This window comes from Bicyclus anynana, chromosome 14 (assembly GCF_947172395.1).
Source record: "Bicyclus anynana chromosome 14, ilBicAnyn1.1, whole genome shotgun sequence".
NCBI classification, from domain to species: domain Eukaryota; kingdom Metazoa; phylum Arthropoda; class Insecta; order Lepidoptera; family Nymphalidae; genus Bicyclus; species Bicyclus anynana.
This window is the reverse complement of record NC_069096.1, coordinates 1,060,655-1,084,599: the sequence shown is the minus strand read 5'-3', so window position 1 is coordinate 1,084,599 and position 23,945 is coordinate 1,060,655. Positions and strand designations below refer to the sequence as shown.

The window sequence follows — 23,945 nt, the reverse complement described above, 5'->3', positions numbered from 1 at the left end:
AAAGGTGAATTACACGGATGACAATAAAAATCATAGAGATTTGTACTTGGTGTCTATCTGCAACTAAGCTTTAAAATAAAGAACTATAATATTTTCTATAGGGTTAAAACCCTATAAAAAATATTATCTAATATATAAAATTCTCGTGTCACAGTTTTCGTTGCCATACTCCTCCGAAACGGCTTGACCGATTTTGATGAAATTTTTTGTGCTTATACGGTATCTATGAGAATAGGCCAACATCTATTTTTTATACCCCTAATTGTTATTCGAATCGTCCGTGGGTAGGGGTAGAGTAGGGGTTGGGTAGGAGTACGGTAGGGGTAGGGTAGGGGTAGGGTAGGGGTGGGGTAGAGGTAGGATAGGGTAGGGTAGGGGTAAGGTGGGGGTAGGATAGGGGTAGTTGAAAGTTTACATCGAGTTTCACGCGGACGAAGTCGCGGGCGTCCGCTAGTAGTTATATATAGGTTATTACATTTTTACACTAAATTAAATTAGGCGAGTACTTAATATTTTATGTCTATATAACCTATAAATTTGACACAAAATATTGTTTCAATTATTATTATCATATTTATTTAAATTTTATATTATATTTTAGCTCTACAATCTCACTTAATGGTAAGCAATGTAAGATGGAAGCGGGCTAACTTGTTAGGAGTAGGACGAATGTCCACACCCCTTTCGGTTTCATCGATCGTAGCTTTCGACATCGTATCGAAACATTAAATCGCTTGGCCTCACCCCAAGCTTATATAAGATCCTGCCTTCGACTCCTGGGTCGGGCTATGAAGTACTGAGCTTTTCTATCCTTACTTCAGTGTAGTAAGTATAGTAAGAGTCCTAGTAAGCCCTGAAAACTTGCCCTTGACCAACAAACAAAGTTATACCTAAAATTTATTTACACACTTATATTAGCTTCACTTGTAACTATGTATGTAAGAAAATTTTGGAATCTTGACTGTCAATTCAAATTCTAAATTCAATGTGGCGGACGTCCAAGATGTCGGACAGGCTATTTGAAATGCACACCCATGATATGGGTATCAAGCGTGTTGTTTAATTCTTTTAAACCATTCATGTTATTTCATGTTTGACTACAACTGCATCTGGTATGAAGTAACGATGCAGTCTTTGATGGTTAAACCCATTATCCAGACTGGTTAATATGCAGCAGTCTTTGGTTTTTGGTTTTACGGTTAATGCCTAGCACCAGATCAGATTTAAGCTCAGTTATTAATATAGACGCCGCGAGGTTTCACACCCGGGGTTCCAGTTCTCGTGAGAATACGGAGTAAAAATACTATATAATCTATAATCTTTCTTGATAAATGGGCTATCTAATACTGTATGAATTTTTCAAATCGGACCATTAGTTCCTGAGATAAGCACGTTCAAACAAACAAACTTTTCAGCTTTATAATATTAGTATAGATCATAAATTGTGGCAACTTGAAGATCGAACTCAGGACTTCTTGAACTTAAGACAGACCCAACAGCCCCGGAGAAGTCTACAAACTAATACTCCAAAAACTTTGAAACAGAAGTAGAAAAGAACTTTTGTATCTAAGAATTGGTGTTTCGAAAATGTCTCGTTTGGCGACATTCCAAAACAGCTTTGATATTACTATGTGTCGTGTCTCTACGAACACCTCCGAATTCACTCCACCAGCTGAAAGTAGGTATTTCATTCATTCCCGCGTTCGATGTACGAGCCAATATAAAGAATTTCGTCTATGTAATTTCGTTGGCATTGCATTTGTTAGCCAAATTGATAAATTTTATTCAAATTCATTCAGCTGGTGCATTTTCAGTATGAATGTACTTTTAATCTGACGATTTTTCATTGTTTTGAATATTTTATTTTTGTACTGCTGCCGTGCTTATGCCAGAACAGTGTTTTGTTTGTATCTACAAAACAAATTGTTGAGGAATCGCATTTCTTTGGTGTTGGTGCTAAATATACTAGTGGTTTAGACATTAATTAATAACTCTTTTAGATTAAATTTCAATTCTGTGGTGTAAACCGAAATAAAAAGTTATTTATTTACTTAATATTATTATTATTAGTAATGTGATCATTTACAATTAACAACTATACGCTCAAGCAAATAATATCATCAGCTGGTATAAAAATATCTCTGCTAAAAGAGATGTTGAAACTACCAGACATAGGGAAAAAGACACTAAGTTGGCAACACTGGTGCAGACATCTTGTGTTATTAGGTACACAGAGAATAGAACACTTTTCGCTTTTGCAGACGACTTTTTTTGATAATAAAATTCACTTTTTTATTCCTGTTCTGTAAATTCAATATGTTTTTTACAAGCATCATATAAAATTATAGTTTTAATTAATACAAATGTATTAGTGTACCTACGACGCTTCAGAGTGTGACTCCTACTTTCATGAAACTTCTTTCTACGTGCTCTCCGAAACCGAAACGGGTGTGTACCAACACAAACTTCCCAACTCCGAGCTGAATTTTGTAGATGCTTCTTTTTTTTTTATTCTTTACATGTTAGCCCTTGACTACAAACTCACCTGATGGTAAGTGATGATACCTGAGTCTAAGATGGAAGGACGGGCTAACCTGTTAGGAGGAGGATGAAAATCCACACCCCTTTCGGTTTCTACACGGCATCGTACCGTAACGCTAAATCGCTTGGGGGTACGTCTTTGCCGGTAGGGTGGTAACTAGCCACGGCCGAAGCCTCCCACCAGCCAGACCTGGACAAATTAAGAAAATCTTAATCTGCCCAGCCGGGGATCGAACCCAGGACTTCCGTCTTGTAAATCCACCGCGCATACCACTGCGCCACGGAGGCCGTCTTTCTTCAGTATTTATTTTTCTGCAAGTTATAATATATTCTACGGAATGGGAAATCAATTTTACGGTTGTTTTAATGATGATGCATATTTTTTTAAACTATTTAACGAACTAATAAATCAATTTGACGGTAAATTGGCACGAACTGGATCCATTAACCGGCACCGGAGAGCATACACGGGCGTTCCGACCGGTTATATTGAGTTATCCGGTCATTCGCTGCCTTGCGTGCACTGGGAAATATGAACTCTATAACTATGTAAATTAGAGTTGTAAATTGTAAGACGTTGCAAGGAGGTCTATTGTTGGTAACTGACGGACCAACTTAGTTGATGCCAGCGTTGATTAGATTGGTTGACAGTGGTTGAGCATAATGGATGTACTATTTTCATATATCGTATATGTATAGTTTAAACTCAAGATTACATTAACATATAACCTCAACAAATATTTTGTGGCTTTAAAAATGTAAATAATTCATATAAATATGGTTTGCAACACTATAAGATATCGATAAACCTTTGGGTTATTTGTGGACATGGAACTTTACGGTCTGATCACAGCATGAAAGTGGCCGACCTCCTTTTATCCCTGTATTCCCATTGGAATATTACGCGGGTGAAACCGCGAGGCATCTGCTAGTGTAACGGTATTCCAAAAGTGTTTGTAAAAGCCTTTTTCAATTACGAAAGTTTACCGTGGAGTGTATAACAAGGTGCCGAAATGTAGTCAATATTTGAACACTCAGGTACAAGTGGCTGTATCCTCAAATCAAATTTGTCTGTCATCGACTTTACCCTCGTCACTGGGAGGGTGCGTTGTGACGAAACTGACGGATCATAATAATTACATCAATCACCATCAATCAACCTATTAGTCCGTTCGTTATCAACCCATATTCGGCTCACTGCTGAGCTCGAGTCTCCTCTCAGAATGAGAATGGTTAGGCCTTAGTGCACCACGCCGGCCCAATGTGGATTGGCAGACTTCACACACGTAGAGAATTGAGAAAATTCTCTGGTATGCCGGTTTCCTTATGATGTTTTTCCTTCACCGTTTGAGACAAGTGATATTTAATTTCTTAAAATGCACACAACTGAAAAGTTGGAGGTGCATGCCCCGGACCGGATTCGAACCCACACCATCCGGAATTGGAGGCAGAGGTCATATCCACTGGGCTATCACTGCTCTATAAAGCCTTAACCTATTAGCTACGATTATATGGTTTAAAAATAACCGTGATAGCTCAGTGGATATGACCTGTGCATCTGATTCCGGATGGAGCGGGTTCAAATCCGGTCAGGGGCATGCACCTCGAACTTTTAAGAAATTAAATATCACGTGTCTTAAACGCTGAAGGAAACCTGCATAATTGAGAGTTTTCTTAATTCTCTACGTGTGTGAAGTCTGCCAATCCGCATTAGGCCAGCGAGGTGGACTAAGGCCTAACCCTTTTCATTCAGAGAGAAGACTCGTGCTCAACATTGAGTCAAATATGGGTTGTTAATGATGATGATAAAGCCACTCCAAAGAAGTCAGTGTTTTTCTACATAAATTAAATTCATGGCCTTCAACATTATTAATTTTAATTTATTTTATGTAGCTTTTTCAATGCATTTTTTACTCGCTAAAAAATGCATTCAAAAAGCTACTAGCTACTGCTATCTCTTTCATTGCGTTGAGTCGAAAGAGATGGGACTGCGACAGCTCCGCCGCTATTGACTGATATTTTGTCTATTTCACTTCACTTAATCGCATGTTAGCACCACTGAATAGCAAGTCGTGCCAAGAAGCATTACGCATGGTACCTACTACTTCATTTCCAAGCTATTCAACATCGAATCATAAATGATAAGCAAAAGCTTTGAACTTAACATTTACAACTTGAAAGGCATGCTTAATATTCATATTATATAAAAACTAACAAAGGCCTCATGGACCTCTAAAGCGTCGTAGGAATAAATGAGCTTCCATTTCGGCGGAGACCTGCCCCCCTAGCCAAGTGGCACGTCGATTCTCTTTCTACGGTCGCTAACGCTTCGAAAACTAGAAAAATGTATGGGAATAGTAGATTAATAGAAGCAGTCGTAAAATTCTTCGGACGACTGCTTTACCGACGTTGTGACTTCTCCCCGCTAGGCGGCTCTCTCTAAGGAGAATGACTTACGTAATTTACATTATATTTTTTAATCATTATCTATTTTTTTTAAACTCCGTCACTGTTATGTAATAAATTAGTATCCCGCCAATTAAAGTCGACTTTTCAAATTTTATTTAGGGAACTCAACACGTTATTGTTGCGGCTTATTGCGATTATGAAGTTTGCGCTACATTTACACTGGCTGTTTAGAAACTCACATGGCCGTAGCATTTTTTTTTATAATTACTCTACTTTTTACATAAAAGTTTTCCTCTAGAACTTTATTGACGTCTGAACAGGCTGTATGGTCAACGATCTTTGCCTGTCCCCGAATTTAGTTGGGGACAAATAAAAAAAAAACATAAAACTCTTCACAGCTAATGACAGCAGTTCTATTTTTAAAGTTCATTCCGGCATTCTGAGGTGGGAAGTAATTTGTATGAGTTAATCCTTCCCTGTGTAGGGAAGCAGCATTTTCCACCCAATATTCAGATCAAAACAACACTACTTTCCGAGTATGAGAAATGAAAATACATTTGCTATCGACAGGTCACGTGATCAAGGTCTGTCGTTCCCATACATTTTTCTAGTTTTCGAAGCGTTAGCGATCGTAGAAAGAGAATCGACGTGCCTCTTGGCTAGGGGGCTGGGACATAATAGTTCCGGACACCGCGTCAAGCGATATCCAATACTGCTTTATTGGATTTAACGTTACGTCTCTCTTATAGCGCCGGGAGGGAGTAGTTCCAGCGTGAATACCGGATACCTACTTCAATATTACCTTTGTGTTTTGGGTTCCGTAGTCAAAAATAAACCCTTTTAATTTAGCTATTTCCATCTGTCCGTTCGCGGTTTAGCTCATACTGATTAGTAGGTACTAATAGTGGTTACTAGTAATAGTAAGAAAATCGTTGTAATTTAGCATAAGTATATACTTACACTAAGTACGTCTATATATACCCAAATAAATAGATTATGTTATGTATATGTCACCGTTAAATTGTAAAATAAGTTAGTTTATAATCTCACTCGTAATATTATCTGCAGATATATTGTGAACTGAAAATACTGATTACAATTTAACGTGTTATTTTTCGGTTTAATATCTCTTCGATCTATCGGAAAGAATTTTAAGAAATTAAATATCACGTGACTCAAACGAAGGAAAAATATCGTAAGGAAACCTGCATATACCTGCTCATTTTCTTAGTTCTCTGCGTGTGTAGTCTGCCAATCCGCATTGGGCCAGCATGGAGGACTATTGGCCTAACCCCTCTCATTCTGAGAGGAGACTCGAGCTCAGCAGTGAGCCGAATATGGGTTGATAACAATATACACTGACTAGCTATTATACCGATATTTCCATTAGAACGGGATACGCGGTTAAAACAGCGGATTCGTTTATTTGGAATTTACTAAGTTATTTCTTTCTAAACTTGTCAAAGTGACATAAGTAGGTAGAGACTGCGATAAATCTTGAGCGTCGCAGATTTGGCCGCGGGCCAGCTTCCGACTGTAACGGAAGACAGCTTCCGTTTGAGTTTTACACGGGATATATCTTACAAACAATTTAGGTAACATATTGAGAGAGTTAGACACGGTAGGGTAGTTCGTGGACTCATAGTTAAGTAATATACCTAATAATATACTAGCGGACGCCCGCAACTACGTTCGCGTGGTTTTTTCAAACCATCTTATAATAAAACTGGGCTACCTTCCAAAGTTACTACAGTCCAAACTATTTAATGGACTAGCTGAAGCCGCGTGGTTCCCGTTCCCGTAGGAATACGGGGATACTATATAAATTATTATCCTCGATAAATAGGTTATATAATACTAAAAGAATTTTTCAAATTGGACCAGTTCCTGAGATTAGCGCGTTCAAGCACACAAACCAACAAACTCTTCAGATTTATAAAATTACTATAGATTACCATAATATGTACCACACGAATAAGTGAGAGCAAAGACAGACTAAAGGAGATTGTCCAAAATTGTAAGGAGCCCAGGATCAGTCATTGTACCCTGGCGGAAATAAAAGAAAATATTTTTTTTAACTATTTTTGGTTATACAAATCTACGAATTCACTTAAATTCTTTAGAAATAATATTTATTATCTCCCAAGAAATGCAACACTATTAAGGGTAATAATGGCGGATTGATGGCGTTTTCATAGCAGTAGTCGATTTGACGTTTGCTGTCAATTGTCATGTCATAGTTGCTTTATGGGCATAAATATGTTACTGGGATTTAATTTTGACAATTTTTTTTATTTACTTAGATTTATTCACTTATTTAGATATTAATAAAATCCTTGTATTTTTTAAATTTGAATGGTACGGGGTACGAGAGTGGACCTGACATGGACCATCTCCTTTCAACTTTATATAATATTGACTTTGACTTTAACGCATGCCTAGTCCTTAGAAGTAGGCCTACGCCATACAGGCGACTTGTATCTAGTGTAATTATTTCTTTTAATTAATGTTAGATTGTAAGTTAAAATTTGTGAAACGATACTAGAATAAATAGGAAATCATAGACTTTATTTTTATATACATTTTCGTACCCCGCTGGAGGGTGAGATAGAAGTGCACCCCCTGCCGGTATCCATGGTGACGGGGTTGCTTTGAGAATTAAAGCCTTCTATTAATAAACTATCTTTCGCTCGCCGCTCTTCGTTCAATGCACCTGTTGAATCGTTTCACTTTATGACGCTGTTTCTCACGATCTGTTAGTTAATTTTTAGTTGTAAACTATATCTTGTAAAAATATTTCCTTACATTCATATATTAGTTTATCTTGTCGGGATTAACATGCCAGCTTTGTAAACCTTGGCTGAGTTTGTTGTGGGCTCTATTCGGACCAAGGCGCGTTTGGAACCCTCGTGAATTAAATTTTAAGTTTTCGACTATTTTTACCACCATTAGATTAAATTAAATTATGACATAACTTGACATTTTAAAAGTGTTTATAAACTAAGCCTAATTGAAATAAATTAATTTTTAATTTTTTTGTCTAATAGATTCACTGCATATAGCACTTAGTACCTACCTCATATGTTGTAATATGGTGAATAACAAAATACTGTTTGTTTTGGACTCTTCTCGAACTAAAGCGCATTTGGAACCCTCTTATTTTTAAGTTTCCGATTTTATTTATCACCATTATTATTATTAACTGACGTTTTAAATGTGTTTGTAAACTAAGCCTACTTGATATAATTGAATGTTAATATAAATGCTGGAAGGCTTCGGCCGTGGCTAGTTACCACCCTGGCAAAGACGTACCGCCAAGCGATTTAGCGTTCCGTTACGATGTCGTGTAGAAACCGAAAGGGGTGTGGATTTTCGTCCTCCTCCTAACAAGTTAGCCCGCTTCCGTTTTAGATTGCATCATCACTAACATCAGAAAAGATTATTCTTTACAAATTAGCCCTTGATCGTAGTCGTAGTCAGTCGTAGACCGTAAAAAATATGGGGATGATGACCGTTTTCTAAATTGTATATAAATTAAGAGTATGCTACTAGTAAAGCAATTTTGTAAAAGTAACAGCGTTCTGCGATCATTACTTTCGGAACTACAGGGATTTAAAGGGTCAGATTTGCGGCACTGCCACGTATCCCTAAAAAACAAAGTAGTACGAATTAATGACGTCGTAGGTACATATTGATCGTTAGATTTGTATGGGCGTTCAAAAAAATAACTAATTTGTGCGTTCATGTTTATAGTTCAATTATTTTTATTTATTACGAAAAAATAATTTATTATTAATTATTACGATAAAAGCTTTTTGATAGATATCTAAATTTTATAATCTTATTTATTTTGCAAATATCCAGACAATCTTTGCTTTTTATGTATAAATTAGTTAACATTGATCTTATTTACCTGAATGTATCATAAAAATCAATATATTCAAACCTAGTCGTGATCCCCATTGACATTTGACAATTTTTTTCTAGATGTGCGATGCAAAGATGGTGTCCGCGTTGGTGCAAGACGGAGTCAGCGTCCTCCATATCTATCAGCAGTGAGAAGCAGGTGACCCGTCAGCAGGTCAGTATCTAATTCAATGTTCTAGAACATATAGGGTAGTTGACTCATATCAAATTTAATATAAACAATATTAATTTTGCATAGTACACGGAGTACAAGGATTTCTTATAAAACTTAATTTAAAAATCACGTATTTTTTCATATTTTTCACACGTTAAAAACGCTGTCGTCCATTTTGTGACGTCACAATGTTACTTGATGTACTAAACGTCAAAATAATTGTTACTTTATGTCAAACGCTTCGTTTGTAAGTAATTTGTTATAGTGACGTCATGATACAGTTGAAATATAGACTGTCATGTGCGACAGGCGTTTTGGCTCGTATTGTCAAAAACATATTTAAAAACTATTTTTTTTCAATCCAGCATAGAACGATAATGAACTTTTTAGGACCAAAAAAGTATCAACTAGCCTATTCAGTGCTAGGCTTAGGCGAAATCATTGCCCCAAAAATACGTTTAGATAATTAGTACTAGTAATTTTAGAGTTTAAGCTATCGTGAATGTACGATGTACTTCCTTCAAACCTAAACAGGGCATTGATTCGTGGGGTTGGTCATGCTTGTTATTTGTTATGTCGCGCTAGAAGAAGAAGATAAGGAAGAAGAAGTCGCAGCGTTGTCTGAATACTATAAAAGTTACAAAAATCATATTTTAATGAGAAATTTACTTTGTCTATTTTAATTTATATATGTAATTTGTGATGTGTCATTTGTGATGTAGTTTATGTAGCTGTACAATGGGTTAGTATCTATCTATTTCATTTGAAAATACTGAATATTTTAAAAACCCCACTATCACATCACTCTTCACACTAATATAATAAAGTGTGTAAGTATGTTTGTTCCTCTTTTACGCGAAGTTGGCTAAAATTTGGAATGGAAATAGATTTTACTCTGGATTAACACATAGGGTACTTTTCATCCCGGAAAAATCCATGATTCCCGCGGGATTCGTGAAAAACTGAATTCCATGCGGACGAAGTCGCGGGCGTCCGTTAGTATTAAAATATATTTGCCTTTCCCTTTCAATAAATCAGTAGCATTTTTACAATCTACACATTTGCTCTATACTTCTAAGCAGGCGCATGTCACAGTAAGGAATTTGCTTCAAAATATTGACAGACGTAAATAATCACATCTTTCGTTTTTTTATGTGAAATGTGGGCAAATGGACAAGCATATCACCTGATAATAAGTGAATACCATCGCCTATAGACAACTGCAACATCAGAGGCATAATCGGTAATTTGGTTTTTTTTTAGGGATTCGATTCGAATAACTTCAATGATAATTTTATACTATAGATCGGTTACGTCCCTACACAAAAAATAGGCTACAAAACTGAGCGCATACATGCGCAATTTTGTGTTTAATTTCATTATTTATTTATGTTAAAATAGTTTTTACACTTCCTGAACACACAACTCGGTATTGTGGACGATATTTAGATATTATTTGTTTAAATAACGTTCGTATTTTTTACCACAAATAACATTGAGATGTTGAAATTTCCTCTTTTGAGCTCCTCATTTTTCATGACCTAGTAACACATTTAACAGTATTTAACACCATTGAATTAGGTAGGAATATTTTTAAATCCCTAGTTGGTCCAGTGGTTATCGTGACCACGGGGTACGGCATCATTAATATTATTGATAGTGGTTTTTAGACGATTTAAAAACATTATCCTAAGCCCGCTAAATCGCATAGAACCAGCAAGGTGGTTCTAAGCTCCATAACTATCATAGATGGAGAGAGACCTTGCCGAAATGAGCTGATAAAAAAAGTTAAAATAATGATTAATGGGAACACTGTAGATAGAAGCGGGCTTCGCAGAGCAGTATTTTTGCGAACGTACATCTTTTATGATATATTTTTAATAGCGACGAAACATTATTTATTCAAATGACACGGCAGGTACTGGTTTTCTATATTCATTTCAGTCCGGGAACGCATTGAAAGTGTTTGTTCATACGAGTGCTGTTCACTGGGGCGTGTCATTAAGGGAACGATATTATTCCTTTGAATAAAACTGCGACTCTGTAATGTATAATTCTGAGTGTTTGCGAAAATTTTGACGATATATTTTCGCAAAATTTCCACTTTACAAGGAAAGCGAATTGCGATTATAAGGATTGCTCCGAGTGCTTACTAATGTTTTTGTTATAGCGCTTATCTATGGACAAAAACAAAAAAGTCGAACATTTTTATTTCACTGAGTGAGCAAACACGACTTTTCTTCACTGGTTCCGTAGAAAAAACACATCATTTTTGAGAGACGCTCGCGATTTCGACCGCGTGAAATTGAGTTTATAAAAAATACCGCGGTAACTATGATTTTTTCCGGTATAAAAGTAGCTTATGCGTTAATCCAATGTAAAATCTATTTCCATTCCAAATTTCAGCCAAATCGCTTCAGTAGCTATTGCGTAAAGGAGGAACAAACATACACACACACACTTTCGCAATTTTGGTTTCGTTAGGATTAATCGCAACATTAAAACAATTTTAACAACGTTTTTCAACATCGAACATATTCAGCGCGATAAAAAATACTTAAATCACTTCAAAGTTTCCTCACCTAATCTGTACCTGAGTACATTCAAAAAAGAAAACCGAAAATGCCAAAAAAATCATCATTGCATCGCCGGCCGCTGCATTTTTGTCTGCAAGTTGTATAGATGTGTGTGCCTCTCGCTCTGGTGCGTGCGGGGGAGCGAGACAGATGGGTGCGCTTGACCTATGCGCTTGCGCCGCGGCGACCGATTTTGGCAGTTTGGCTGAGTGCGGGAGTGCTTGAATTCTTAGTGTACAGTCGGCTACATAAACAACTGAAAAATTATTCAAAATTATCAATTTATGGTTATTTTTCTCATGCCATTAATACATTATTTAATATTTAATTTATGTTTAATAACTTCAATGACTTCGTATTCCAGATAATGATATTTGAATATATTAAAAATTTTAATCAGTTCTTAGATTTATAATTATTTAGATATAATTTTATTAAATTTTCAATCGCTAGTTTGTCGTTAACGATTAATTAACTTACGTTAATTTTTGGACCGTATATTATTTATATTTAAATTTTAACTGTTTTTATCTAGGTACTTGTTACAATAACTATTACACAAGAGACCTCTCTCTTTACAAGGGAGAGGATATGGAGATCCTTAGCTAGCTTAGTTTTAAATAAGTTTGTAAAATGGTGGTAAACAAAAAAAAACCTTGTCTGAGTTTGTTGTGGGCTCTTCTCGGACCAAGGCGCGTTTGGAACCCTCGTAACTTTAATTTTAAGTTTTCGACTATTATTACCACCATTAGATTAAATTAAATTATGACATAATCTTGACCTTTCAAAAGTGCTTGTAAACTAAGCCTAATTGAAATAAATGAATTTTGAATTAGAATTTTTGAATCCACCACGTTGCTCTAATGCGGGTTAGCAGGCTCGTCGGCGTCACAGATAAACTAACTTTCGCATTTAGAAATTTAACTAGCGGATGCCCGCCACTTGCGTAGAATTTAGTTTTTCACAAATCCCGCGGAAACCGTGGATTTTTTCGGGATGAATGTAGCCTATGTTAATCTAGAGTAAAATCTATTTCCATTCCAAATTGTTTCAGTACATGCGACGCTAAAGAGTAACATACATCCAAACAAACATCCATACAAACTTTCGTGTTTATAATATTAGTAGGATGATGTCACACGGAACCCTATAAATGAATGATAACTTGCTTAATTACAGTTGGAAGCGAAACCGCTAATGCGGATTGAAACCTTCATTAAAATTTCCTCGATCAAAGATTTTGAGGGTACTTGTTTTTAATTGAAGGCGCTGCGAGCGGGCGGTCGTTTGCTCTGTCATTAAACTAATTAGTTACCGTCTTTTCAGAGATGATACCTTCTGAAATTGTAGAAAAAACTCATATTTTTTTAATTTCACGATGAGCAACGTGTACGGGTACTTGGCTCTTGACTTGGCCTTAATGTAAAAAAAAAATTACAGGGTTCAACTCATTACTTATAACTATAAGAAATAGTTGCCAGTGATCTTGAGTGCCAGTAATTTATTGTATGTAAGAAAAATCCAATACGTTTATATGAACGTATCCAGGGATCAAACCTACGATCTATCTGAAGTCGCAAAAGCTTTCCAACGAGGTAGATATGCTTATTATTTCACACCAGGGCGATAGTTTGAGTGTGAGTTTACATTAATTATGACTGTTTCACACTGTAATTACAAAACCAATTTATTTTTACTTTAAAATTGGAAAATGGACATAGGAGAAGATTACGATTATGATTTTTAGAAAACAAACATGTAAATCTTAATTAAAAATATACGCAAAAATATTACATTAATTTGAGTATGACTGTACATCCAAAATCTATACATACAGTCGTTCTATCCTCTAGTACTTACGAATAATGATTGCCTTCACGCACACACGTACAGCAACTTAAAAAACCAGCCACACATACAAACACACCCATACACACATTTATATATTATATTAGCGCATTATAGTACATTCGAGAAAATACGGTGAGACTATTGATTAAATTACCTGTTCCCCGAAGAATACGGTTCCAACGTGTATTTACTGGCTTGAAGTATTCGATTCCTTTTCAGATACTTTATCTCTATAGCGACTTCAATGCTACTTTGACCTTTGAACTTTTAATTGAAACCCAGTTCATATTTTATGAGTAAACAGCAATTAAGTCAAATAAATATTTACTTTTAAAATAAACACTTGAAAGTGATTTGAAAGAGAAACTATTCAATAAATTTTATTTCTACCTTTTATTAATTATATTTTTAAACTAGTGACCCTCCCGGCTTTACATGGTTTATAAAAAATGTTATTGTGGAAGTCAATCACAAAATACATAAATGCTTATTTCTGCCGTCAAGCAACATTGCTTTGTGCCAGGCACCAAGTAGGTATAGCAGCACATAGTAAGTAGGCCATGTTTTTATATGACATGTGTAATATAACATTCACTTTATAGGCAGGCCATCTGGATTTTCCTATAGTATACCTAAAAAATAAACTACATAAAAAATACCATTTTAATATAGATTTCCTTATTTCCGAGATTTTCGATTTCTATATTAATAGCGTTAGTCCACTCGTTTTTACGCTTACTTTGACAAAACATCAATTTGAAATTCTGTAAAAAAAAACATCAGATTACACTGAATAAAGACGAATATGGAACGGGCCATCAAATGATCATGTTTAAATTTGCCCCGTTGTCTCGTAGATTCACGTAGATCCAGATCCCGTGAGTAAGAATAGTGCAATAAAAAGTAGCTTACATGGTGTACCAGAATTTTGAGTGATTGAGTAAAACAAACAACTTTCGCATTTATAATATTAGAAACAAAAAGTGGTTAAGCAATCAATATGTAATTTTACCGTAATTCATCAATACGTTTCTACCTCTGCAACGGTAACTTACAATTGACTTAAGTAAATTAACAAATATTGTTGCACCGTAGTCTAGTGAATCTCGTGTACCACACAAATTATTGCCAAAATTTCCCTTTGCCCTTTGCGTGTGTGTTGCGCCCGCGCACCGTGTCGGTGTGCGTAAGTGTGTATGTGTGAGTTAGCCGGTTCGGTGGAAAGTACATTTAGGGTTCCTATAGTGGAAAGCTATTTATAGATAGGTGGCCATTTTTGAACAAGTACTCGTTTTTGTTACTCTGTCGAGAAAGAGCCGCAAATTAAACGATAAAAGTTTTAGTGTTAATTTCGCGGCTATTGCATGTATTATGACTTGTATACGGTTTGGAATTGCAAGTATCTACCGCTTATTGAATAAATGAAAATAATTTTAAAGGTATGTCTTTTTAGACCAATAGTCCTTACACTTTTCCTACTAAGCAAAACTCTCATGATAGGATTGGATACGACAATAATACAGAAGGCGACAGTGGTGTGCACCTTATAGAAGCGATGCCTACCCTTATTAATTAGGACTCATTGCGAATCTGAAGGAAGAAAGGAGAAGGAATTTTTCATTCTGTATGTATAGTGCCTAGCCTATTCGCTAAAAACAAGCAGAAGCAGAAGAATTTCCTTAATTTCCGCATTGGGAAGCGTGGTGGACTATTTGCCTAACCTCTCTCGCTTTGAGAGGAGACTCGAGCTCAGCAGTGAGCCGAATTAAAAATGTTATTTTTAATACATCAAATAGACTTTATGTGAGTGCACTATAGATCTTGATTAACATAACTACTTTGTAGACGCCCGAGACTTCGCCCACGTGGCACCCCGCTTAGTCCAATGAAAATACTTTCATTCAAAGTGTCGCTTTTTTACGACTTTCTTACACAAAATCTTGACAAATTGTATACTTATTCCTTGCTCAGAATTCAATCTATCTATTAGTGAAAACAGCATGAAGATTAGTAGTTTTTGAGTTCATTGCGAACAGACAGACAGGCAGAGGACTTTATAATTAATATACAGACAGTACATTGAACCCTGCGAAGGATTTAATTACTTCTCGGAAACGATAAGTTAACCTATGTTCGTTTCTAGAGAGAAGATTATTCAAATCTTTTTTATTTACACTTTGTACTCACAATTTTTTTTAACCAATTTTAAGTTTTCAGTTATGTGCATTTTAAAAACTTTAATATCACGTGCCACAAACGGTGAAGGAAAAACATCGTCAGGAAACCTGCATACCTGAGAATTTTCTCTACGTGTGTGAAGTCTGCCAATCCGCATTGGGCCAGCGTGGTGGACTAAGGCCTAACCCCTCTCTCTTGAGGAGACTCTTGCTCAACAGTGAGCCGATTATGTGTTATTAACGATGACTATAAAATACCCCTAGCACGTGTATGTATTATTATTTTAGTTTAATCCTCGCTATGCAGCGTGATTAAAAATCCTTTATTTTGTTTACAAATTTCAACGACACATTCAGGTTTTAATACAAAGAGTTGCCGATTTTTTCCACACATCACGGTCGTTATCACGTGCCTTTCAGACATAGCGGACGAGCTTCCCCTGTTCACCGCGCCCTTAACGACGTGGGGGTGAGAATACGTGATGCCTTACCTATACCGTATGGCTAATAAAAACCACTTCGTATTATAATTTATTTATTTTTGTATAGACGGCCTCCGTGGCGCAGTGGTATTACAAAACGGAGGTCCTGGGTTCGATCCCCAGCTGGGCAGATTGAGATTTTCTTAATTGGTCCAGGTCTGGCTGGTGGAAGCTTCGGCCGTGGCTAGTTACCACCCTACCGGCAAAGACGTACCGCCAAGCGATTTAGTGTTACGGTACGATGTCGTGTAGAAACCAAAAGGAGTGTGGATTTCATCCTCCTCCTAACAAGTTAGCCCGCTTCCATCTTAGACTGCATCATCACTTACCATCAGGTGGGATTGTAGTCAAGGGCTAACTTGTCAAGAATAAAAAAAAAATATCCTCTTACGTTTTTCATGGTATGTATTTTCATTGTCATTTTTTTTAATACAATTTAATAGGGTTTTCACTTATTATTATTAGCCGATGGACGTCCACTGCTGGACATAGGATTATTGTAAAGATGTCTAAAGAACACATTTCGCTGTAACCCACTTTATGCCCACACTCCTCAGTCTACTACAAATATAAATTGCTGTCTCACTAGTTTGAAAAATAAATTTTGTATGATACTTTGAAATGTAACTTTGCAGAGTACGTCGTTTTTCTTTTGTTTTAATTGTAAAATATATTCGTCCAGCTGGCCTATTCACTATTTTGGTCTTTATTTTGAACCTATTAAACATCAAATCAATTGAGAAATGTTATCTACTTACTGTATGATATACACCAGTAGGCAACGGATGACATTTGTTACATATAGTCAACTAGCATACGTCAAAGATAAATAAGCCTGCAGGACCGACATGGGTCCTATAACATTTTTTTAGGCATTCTTAATTAATAAATGCAAGCTAAATTTAATTAAAAAAAATTTAATAAAAAGTATTCAGGTCTAAATAGGTAGACTTTCCCCATTGCATAATGTTAAATTTAATCATAGGATTAGTTTAATCGGTTTTCATCATATTAGCTAAGTACCTCTTACAAAATCAGTCTTCCTATTTGGAAGCTACGATGTCGTAGACAACCACACATATCACTGTTATACATTTTTTTTAAAGATGCCTCTACTCTTGAAGATACATGATATACTTTTCGTCATCAACCCATATTCGGCTCACTGCTGAGCTCGAGTCGTCTCTCAGAATGAGAGGGTTTAGGCCAATAGTCCACCACGCTGGCCCAATGCGGATTGGCAGAGTTCACATACGCAGAGAATTAAGATAATTCTCTGGTATGTAGGTTTCCTCACGATGTTTTCCTTCACCGATTGAGACACGTGATATTTAATTTCTTAAAATGCACACAACTGAAAAGTTGGAGGTACATGCCCCGGACCGGATTCAAACCCACACCCGCCGGAATCGGTGGCAGAGGTCAGAATGAGAGGGTTTAGGCCAATAGTCCACCACGCTGGCCCAATGCGGATTGGCAGAGTTCACATACGCAGAGAATTAAGATAATTCTCTGGTATGTAGGTTTCCTCACGATGTTTTCCTTCACCGATTGAGACACGTGATATTTAATTTCTTAAAATGCACACAACTGAAAAGTTGGAGGTACATGCCCCGGACCGGATTCAAACCCACACCCTCCGGAATCGGTGGCAGAGGTCATATCCACTGGGTTATCACGGCTACTTATATACTTTATATACTTTTGGTAGGAGATAAAAAACCGTTCGACTTAGAAATCGGAAATAGGATGTCGCTAATTCCATGAAAAACCATTTGTTATACAGAACCAGGTCTCGACACCTTTTATTTGCCGCAAACGAATTTCTCCGTAGTTTCTCGTTAAACTCATTGTCTCTACTTTCAATACGACTTTTTCACCAACTTATTTTTACACCTACGAAAGGAAGAAACTCGCGAAATTGAACCTTAATTACCGATAATAAAGTGTTAAGTGTTGACTGTGCGCTGTGATCGGTATGGTAGTTAAAAACCACAGCATCTTTGTTCACTGGCGTTTGTTCGGGACTAACGGTAGATCTGGTTTCGGAAGATATGTACCTATTGAGATATATTGTGTGGTAAATGCGTATGTAAGAATGTGGCTTGAATGCTAATCGAGGCGAGAATGCGCTAAGTAATGGTGCGACTCAAGGCTCAGATTTATTGAATACTGATATAAGAATAAGAATAAAAAAAAAATATTTGAAAAAACTCAGTACACAAATTACAATGACGTCCTGAACTAGGTAAGCTCGTGTCTTAAATGCCAGTGACTTCTCTAGGTACAATGTTGTAATTAACATAAAATAGATAAAATTCAATGAATGGTTTTCAACGTTGGGTTTATATTTTACAAGCTAATTGCTAACATTATTATTTAAATTTAAATTTTATACACAAAATAAGGAAATAAACAATAAAACAGAGATATTTTACCTACCCAGAAGAAGCATTCATTTATTGCAATAATGCAAATAGCATTATAGATATTAGTTCTGACAGTCAAATTAGATATGTATTTCATATGCCTCATTTTCAAAATTATTAACTGAAATATATGGGATTAAAACTCTTTCCCATTTTCACCATTTATATTTGCAACAAATTGCCATTTGATTTTACGCTGTATATAACATGTATGTACCATCAAAGGGTCATCAAAATTAATCAGTAGGTTGTCCATGAAAATATATACACAGATTTTAATATATACTTTCAACGTCTATTCTCAGTAACAGGACGGAGTTAGCAGGTAATAACATTATTACCACCTAAGATCATAGCCTGTGGTCATTATCAATTAATTACATTTGATTATGGTGATTAAATAGTCAAACATTATTATCCTGAACCTGTTAGCCCCGCATTGTAAGTACCATGGTGGGTAGGGGCGTATCTACCGCCGTATCAGCCCCCCCGGCCTACAGGGGGCCCTTATGGGAAAAACAAAAATCAGTATGATGTTATCCACAATATCTAGTGCTTCCCGGGAAAAAAGCCCAAGAAAATTATTATTACATCCTGTACGAGTATGTTACAGCAAATATTTTGACCCCTACTCCCCCCCCCACAACTAGTTGATACAGGGCCCCTCCAAGGCACGCTACGCCACTGGATCTGAGCTACAAATTCCTTCTGAAAATGAGATTATCTTGCTCAGAATACAGATCTTATTTTATAAAATTTTCATACCTTGACTCTGGTTTTGAACCCAGAACTTATAAATTCGTAGCCGGAATGATCAACTAAGTCAAGACAAGTTTGGCTGGTGGGAGACTTCAGCCGTGGCTAGTTACCACCGAAGCGATTTAGCGTTCCGGTATGATGTCGTGTGAGTATGTATATCTAGGTCAGAACATATCCTTCAAAGGACATTATGTCGATGAAGTCGAAAGGCGGATCAAAAAAGCCTGGGCTGCATACTGGTCCTTAAAACATATATTTAAATCAAATATGGATGTTAAATTGAAGAAACAGGCAATGGACTCTGTAGTAACGCCAACTCTTTTATACGGCTGCCAAACGTGGCCGATCACTAAAGAAATAATTCATAAAATACAGGTTTCCCAAAGAGCCATGGAAAGGAGCATGCTAGGCCTAAAAATAAAACATAAAATAAAAAATAAAATAATAAGGAACAGGACAAAAGTTATAGACGCGGCCAAACTAGCATGTCTCCTAAAATGGCGCTGGGCTGGACACATAACAAGGACAACGGATAGGCGGTGGACAGAAAAGGTATTGCACTGGTACCCACGTGACGAGCGCCGGTCGAGAGGCCGGCCGCGACGACGCTGGCGCGACGACATCGTAGACACAGCGGGGACCACTTGGACAAGGTTGGCGAGAGATAGAGATACATGGAGAAGGATGGAGGAGGCCTATGCCCAAAAATGGGCGTTCCAATAATTAACTGACATAAAGAACTGACATAATATTAACAATGACGAAGAATTTTTCTGACATAAAATATTTATTATCATTTAAAATTGAAATTGACATGTTTAAAATTATTATCAAACTTATAATGTACAAAATGAAATTGACATGTTTAAAAATTAATACTAAAATTTATTATGTATAATGTTTTGCAATTACTTTTATATTATTGGAAATAAAGGCTTTATTTATTTATTTATTTTATTTATGATGTCGTGTAGAAACCGATAGGGGTGTGGATTTTCATCCTCCTCCTAACTAGTTAGCCCGCCTCAATCCTAGATTGCATCATCACTTACCATCAGGTGAGATTGTAGTCAAGGGCTAATGAATAAAAAAAAAGTCAATAAAAATTTAAAAAAAAATCCAACACTGACATCAAAATACCACATACCTCAAAGCTAACGGTGATATGAGTTTGTTCTGTCAGTTAGCACTAAGCTGTTAGTCACTCCGCCGGCACATTGGGATCTATAGACTCTCGCAGCTTCCGCGAAGCAGGCGCGGCCACTTTCTCTCGTTAACGCTCTAACGAGAATATATCGAACCGTCTCGAGATAAAAGGTCACCGATAACCCGCCGAGCACTCGTATCGACGTAACTGGGCTTTTGTATTGGACTGAGGGGACCCTGATACCCAGATATACTTCATTTTATAATGGCTGCAAAGTCATCCCATGCTAGGTATAGGAGCATGGGATGACTTTAGGCCAATAGGGATGATGACAGTTTTTTAAATTGTATATAAATTAAGAGTACGCTAATAGTAAAGCAATTTTGTAAAAGTAACTGGGTATCTACGATCATTGCTTTCGAAGTTACAGAATTTAAAGGGTCAGATTTGGGGCACTGCCACTGAAGAACGCCCCATACAAAATGGTAAGAATTAATGACGTCGTAGGTACATAATGATCGTTAGATTTGTCGTTTAAACAAAATTACTAATATCTTTGTTATTTGTGCGTTTATGTTTATAGTTCACACATTAAAAAAAATCACACATTAAAAAAAATCACATTTAATGTAAGGAAGCTAAAGTGTATGAGTTTTCATCTAATTTACCAGAATGTATAATAAAAATAAATATATTCAAACCTAGTCATCATCCCCATTGTAGAGTTTGGACTATGGTGGCTTTGGAAGATAGCAAATTTCAACCATCCAAGTACGAAAGTCTTTTTTTGTTAATATTAATCCTCAATATAATATGAGGATTATATAAATTAACCTTATTTCACGGCAACCCTTCGAAAAATATAATTAAATATTTTTATTAAGAAAATTTTAGGGTATCTGACAAAGGGGCGCCACGAAGTCACGAGTCTAGCGATTGGAGACATGATCCTTCGTGACATCCAGTTGAAAACAACAAATAATTTTGTTTTATGACTTTTGGGTAACTTCCAATTCCAAGCTGAGATTTTTTGCTGAAAATATCTTAGAACTTAGAAGAAAGAGAAAAACAGTAGGTATCGAGGAATCGAACTCAGTAACTATGGATAAAGAATCACAGGTTCTTGCTCTATAACGTGAAAGTGCTTTTGACTTTGGTCAAAATGATCAGCGTGGTGGGTGTAAACTCCAAATCTCCCTCTTGTATGCGAAAAGGAGCCTGCGTCTTGCATGGGCCATTAAAAAGATAATGGAAATTCAACAGGAAAAGCGAAATGTCCGCCTTATGAAAATGATATTTAATAACTTTCACTGGCACTAACTCATTCGGCTTTCTCAGCGATTTGGCTAAATGTCCGCCCGGTCGTCCGCCATTACCTCTGCAATGCCTTCCCATTAGTGCGAGTGTAATTATTTTATACTACTCACGCTTATGGGTTTGTCCATTTTGATGAATACGCCATCCGGAAAGCTGATTGGTTAATAAGTGAAGACAATATCTAAGAGAAACCAGATATGGCTAAATAAAAATAAATTTTTTTTTTGTAAATCAGCTTGCATTTGACTATACTTAAGTTTTGTATTGGAAAGAACTAAATATTTTGAAGTATATCATTATGAATAACTAATAATAGATTTATTTAGCTATTTTCAACATCTCCTGAAGATGTTTTCGTTACGTAGAGTCTCCAGTCTAATTCACTAGCATAGACGTGTTAGTTAACGTATACGAAACAGATTCCCTATAATAAATATCATCCGGTCCCTACTGACATCCCTTGGTGGATATCATACAGTAAGTAGATGACATTGCTCAGTTGATTTGATGTTTATTTTTATAGGTTGGTAGATTAAATAGTTGCGGAAAATAGTAAACTATTTTCAAAAAAATCTTTTCTTTTTTTTTCAAAAATCTGACACATCCAAGCTGCAACATCACATGGATCAGATATAATATTCTCACTCAAACTACTATTACACTATCTATTTCAAAGTACTATCACTATTTCAAAGTACGTCTATCCAGAGAAAATAAATTTCAGCTGTCGAAAGATTTCAGCTGGAAAGAAATTAAACTTCAACAAACACACATAAATTTTCAATAAATTTATATATTAATACAAATACTTGTTTTTGTTCCTGCACGTGTCCTTAATTGAGCAAATGAAATGCCTCTTATTGCAAAGTTCAGGGTTCTTTAAAAAATGACTGATTTATATGTCGTCTGATGATAACGCGTAATAATGGATGTAAAAGCCTTATTAACGACCTCTGGGACTCTGAGCCACACACAAATAAGCCCACATACATATGCATTAAAACAATCTTTGAACAAATTGACGGTACAAACAAACCAATGTTAAGCGGCATCCAGGTATAAGAGGAATCGTCATCATATCAGCCGATGGACATCCACTGCAGGTACTAGGCCTTTTCTAGGGACTTCCAAACATCACGATCCTGAGCCACCTGCATCCAGCAAATCCCTGCGACTCGTTTGACGTTTTGTCGTCAGTCCACCTGGTGGAGGTCCGACCTACACTGCGCTTTCTAGTGCAAGGTCTCATTCCAGACACTTGGGTGCTTAGTGACTTTGGTTCTTCCGCGGATCTCCTCATTTCTGATTGGATCACGCTGAGATACTCCAAGCATAGCTCGATCTATCGCCCGCAGTGTGATTCTGAGCCTTCTTGTGAGGCCCATACTTAGCGACCAAGTCTCTGAACCATAGGTCATCACTGTTGTTTATGATCCAGTATAAGAGGAATACCTCATCATATACTACCCATATTCGGTTCACTGTTCTCCTCAGGTCACAGGTCTCCTCTCAGAATGAGAGGGAGGCTAATAGTCTATCACGCTCCCAATGCGGATTGACAGACTTCACACACGTAGAAAATAAAGCAAATTCTCAGGTGTGCAGGTTTCCTCACGATGTTTTTCCTTCACCGTATGAGACTTGTGATATATAATTTCTTAAAATGCACGTAACTGTAAAGTTGGAGGTGCATGCCTTGGATTATTACACTTCACCAACAGCTCACTACAGAGATAGGCAAATATTTGAGGCCTAAATAGCATTCTAGGGATTCACCGTGTGGGTGCCGGGTCCAAGCTCTCAAGCTTCTTAGAAGGAACAAACTTCTAACATCATATAAGGCATCAACCTGATGGATAACATCACGTTAACAGCATGGCTTCACTGTAACCTAACAAATAGGTGTACAATTACAACCCGAAAAACAGTAACTTTACTGTTTTTCGGTAGTAACTAAAAAACAAGAAATTTTAACAAATGCGTGTATAGTAAACGAATTTAGAACCCCCCTCTCATTCTGAGAGGAGACTCGAGCTCAGCAGTGAGCCGAATATGGGTTGATAACGACGACTAAGTTACTAGTTACTACTATGTAACATCCGGCTTAAAATATTTTAGTTAAATTCTCTACAACTCGGACGATGTCAGTTTTTTGCAATACTGTGACTTGCAAATG

At 36.6% G+C, this 23,945-nt stretch overlaps 1 protein-coding gene across 2 annotated transcripts in view; it reads left to right on the top strand.

The window, feature by feature from the left end:
* The window catches only part of LOC112046476 (uncharacterized), a 62,902-nt gene that overhangs the window by 20,966 nt on the left and 17,991 nt on the right, over positions 1-23,945 (top strand). For both annotated transcript variants that reach the window (XM_024083102.2, XM_024083103.2), the window contains exon 4: positions 8,938-9,031. In XM_024083102.2, coding sequence (XP_023938870.2) covers positions 8,938-9,031 — 94 coding nt within the window. The remainder of the gene's footprint in view (positions 1-8,937; positions 9,032-23,945) is intronic.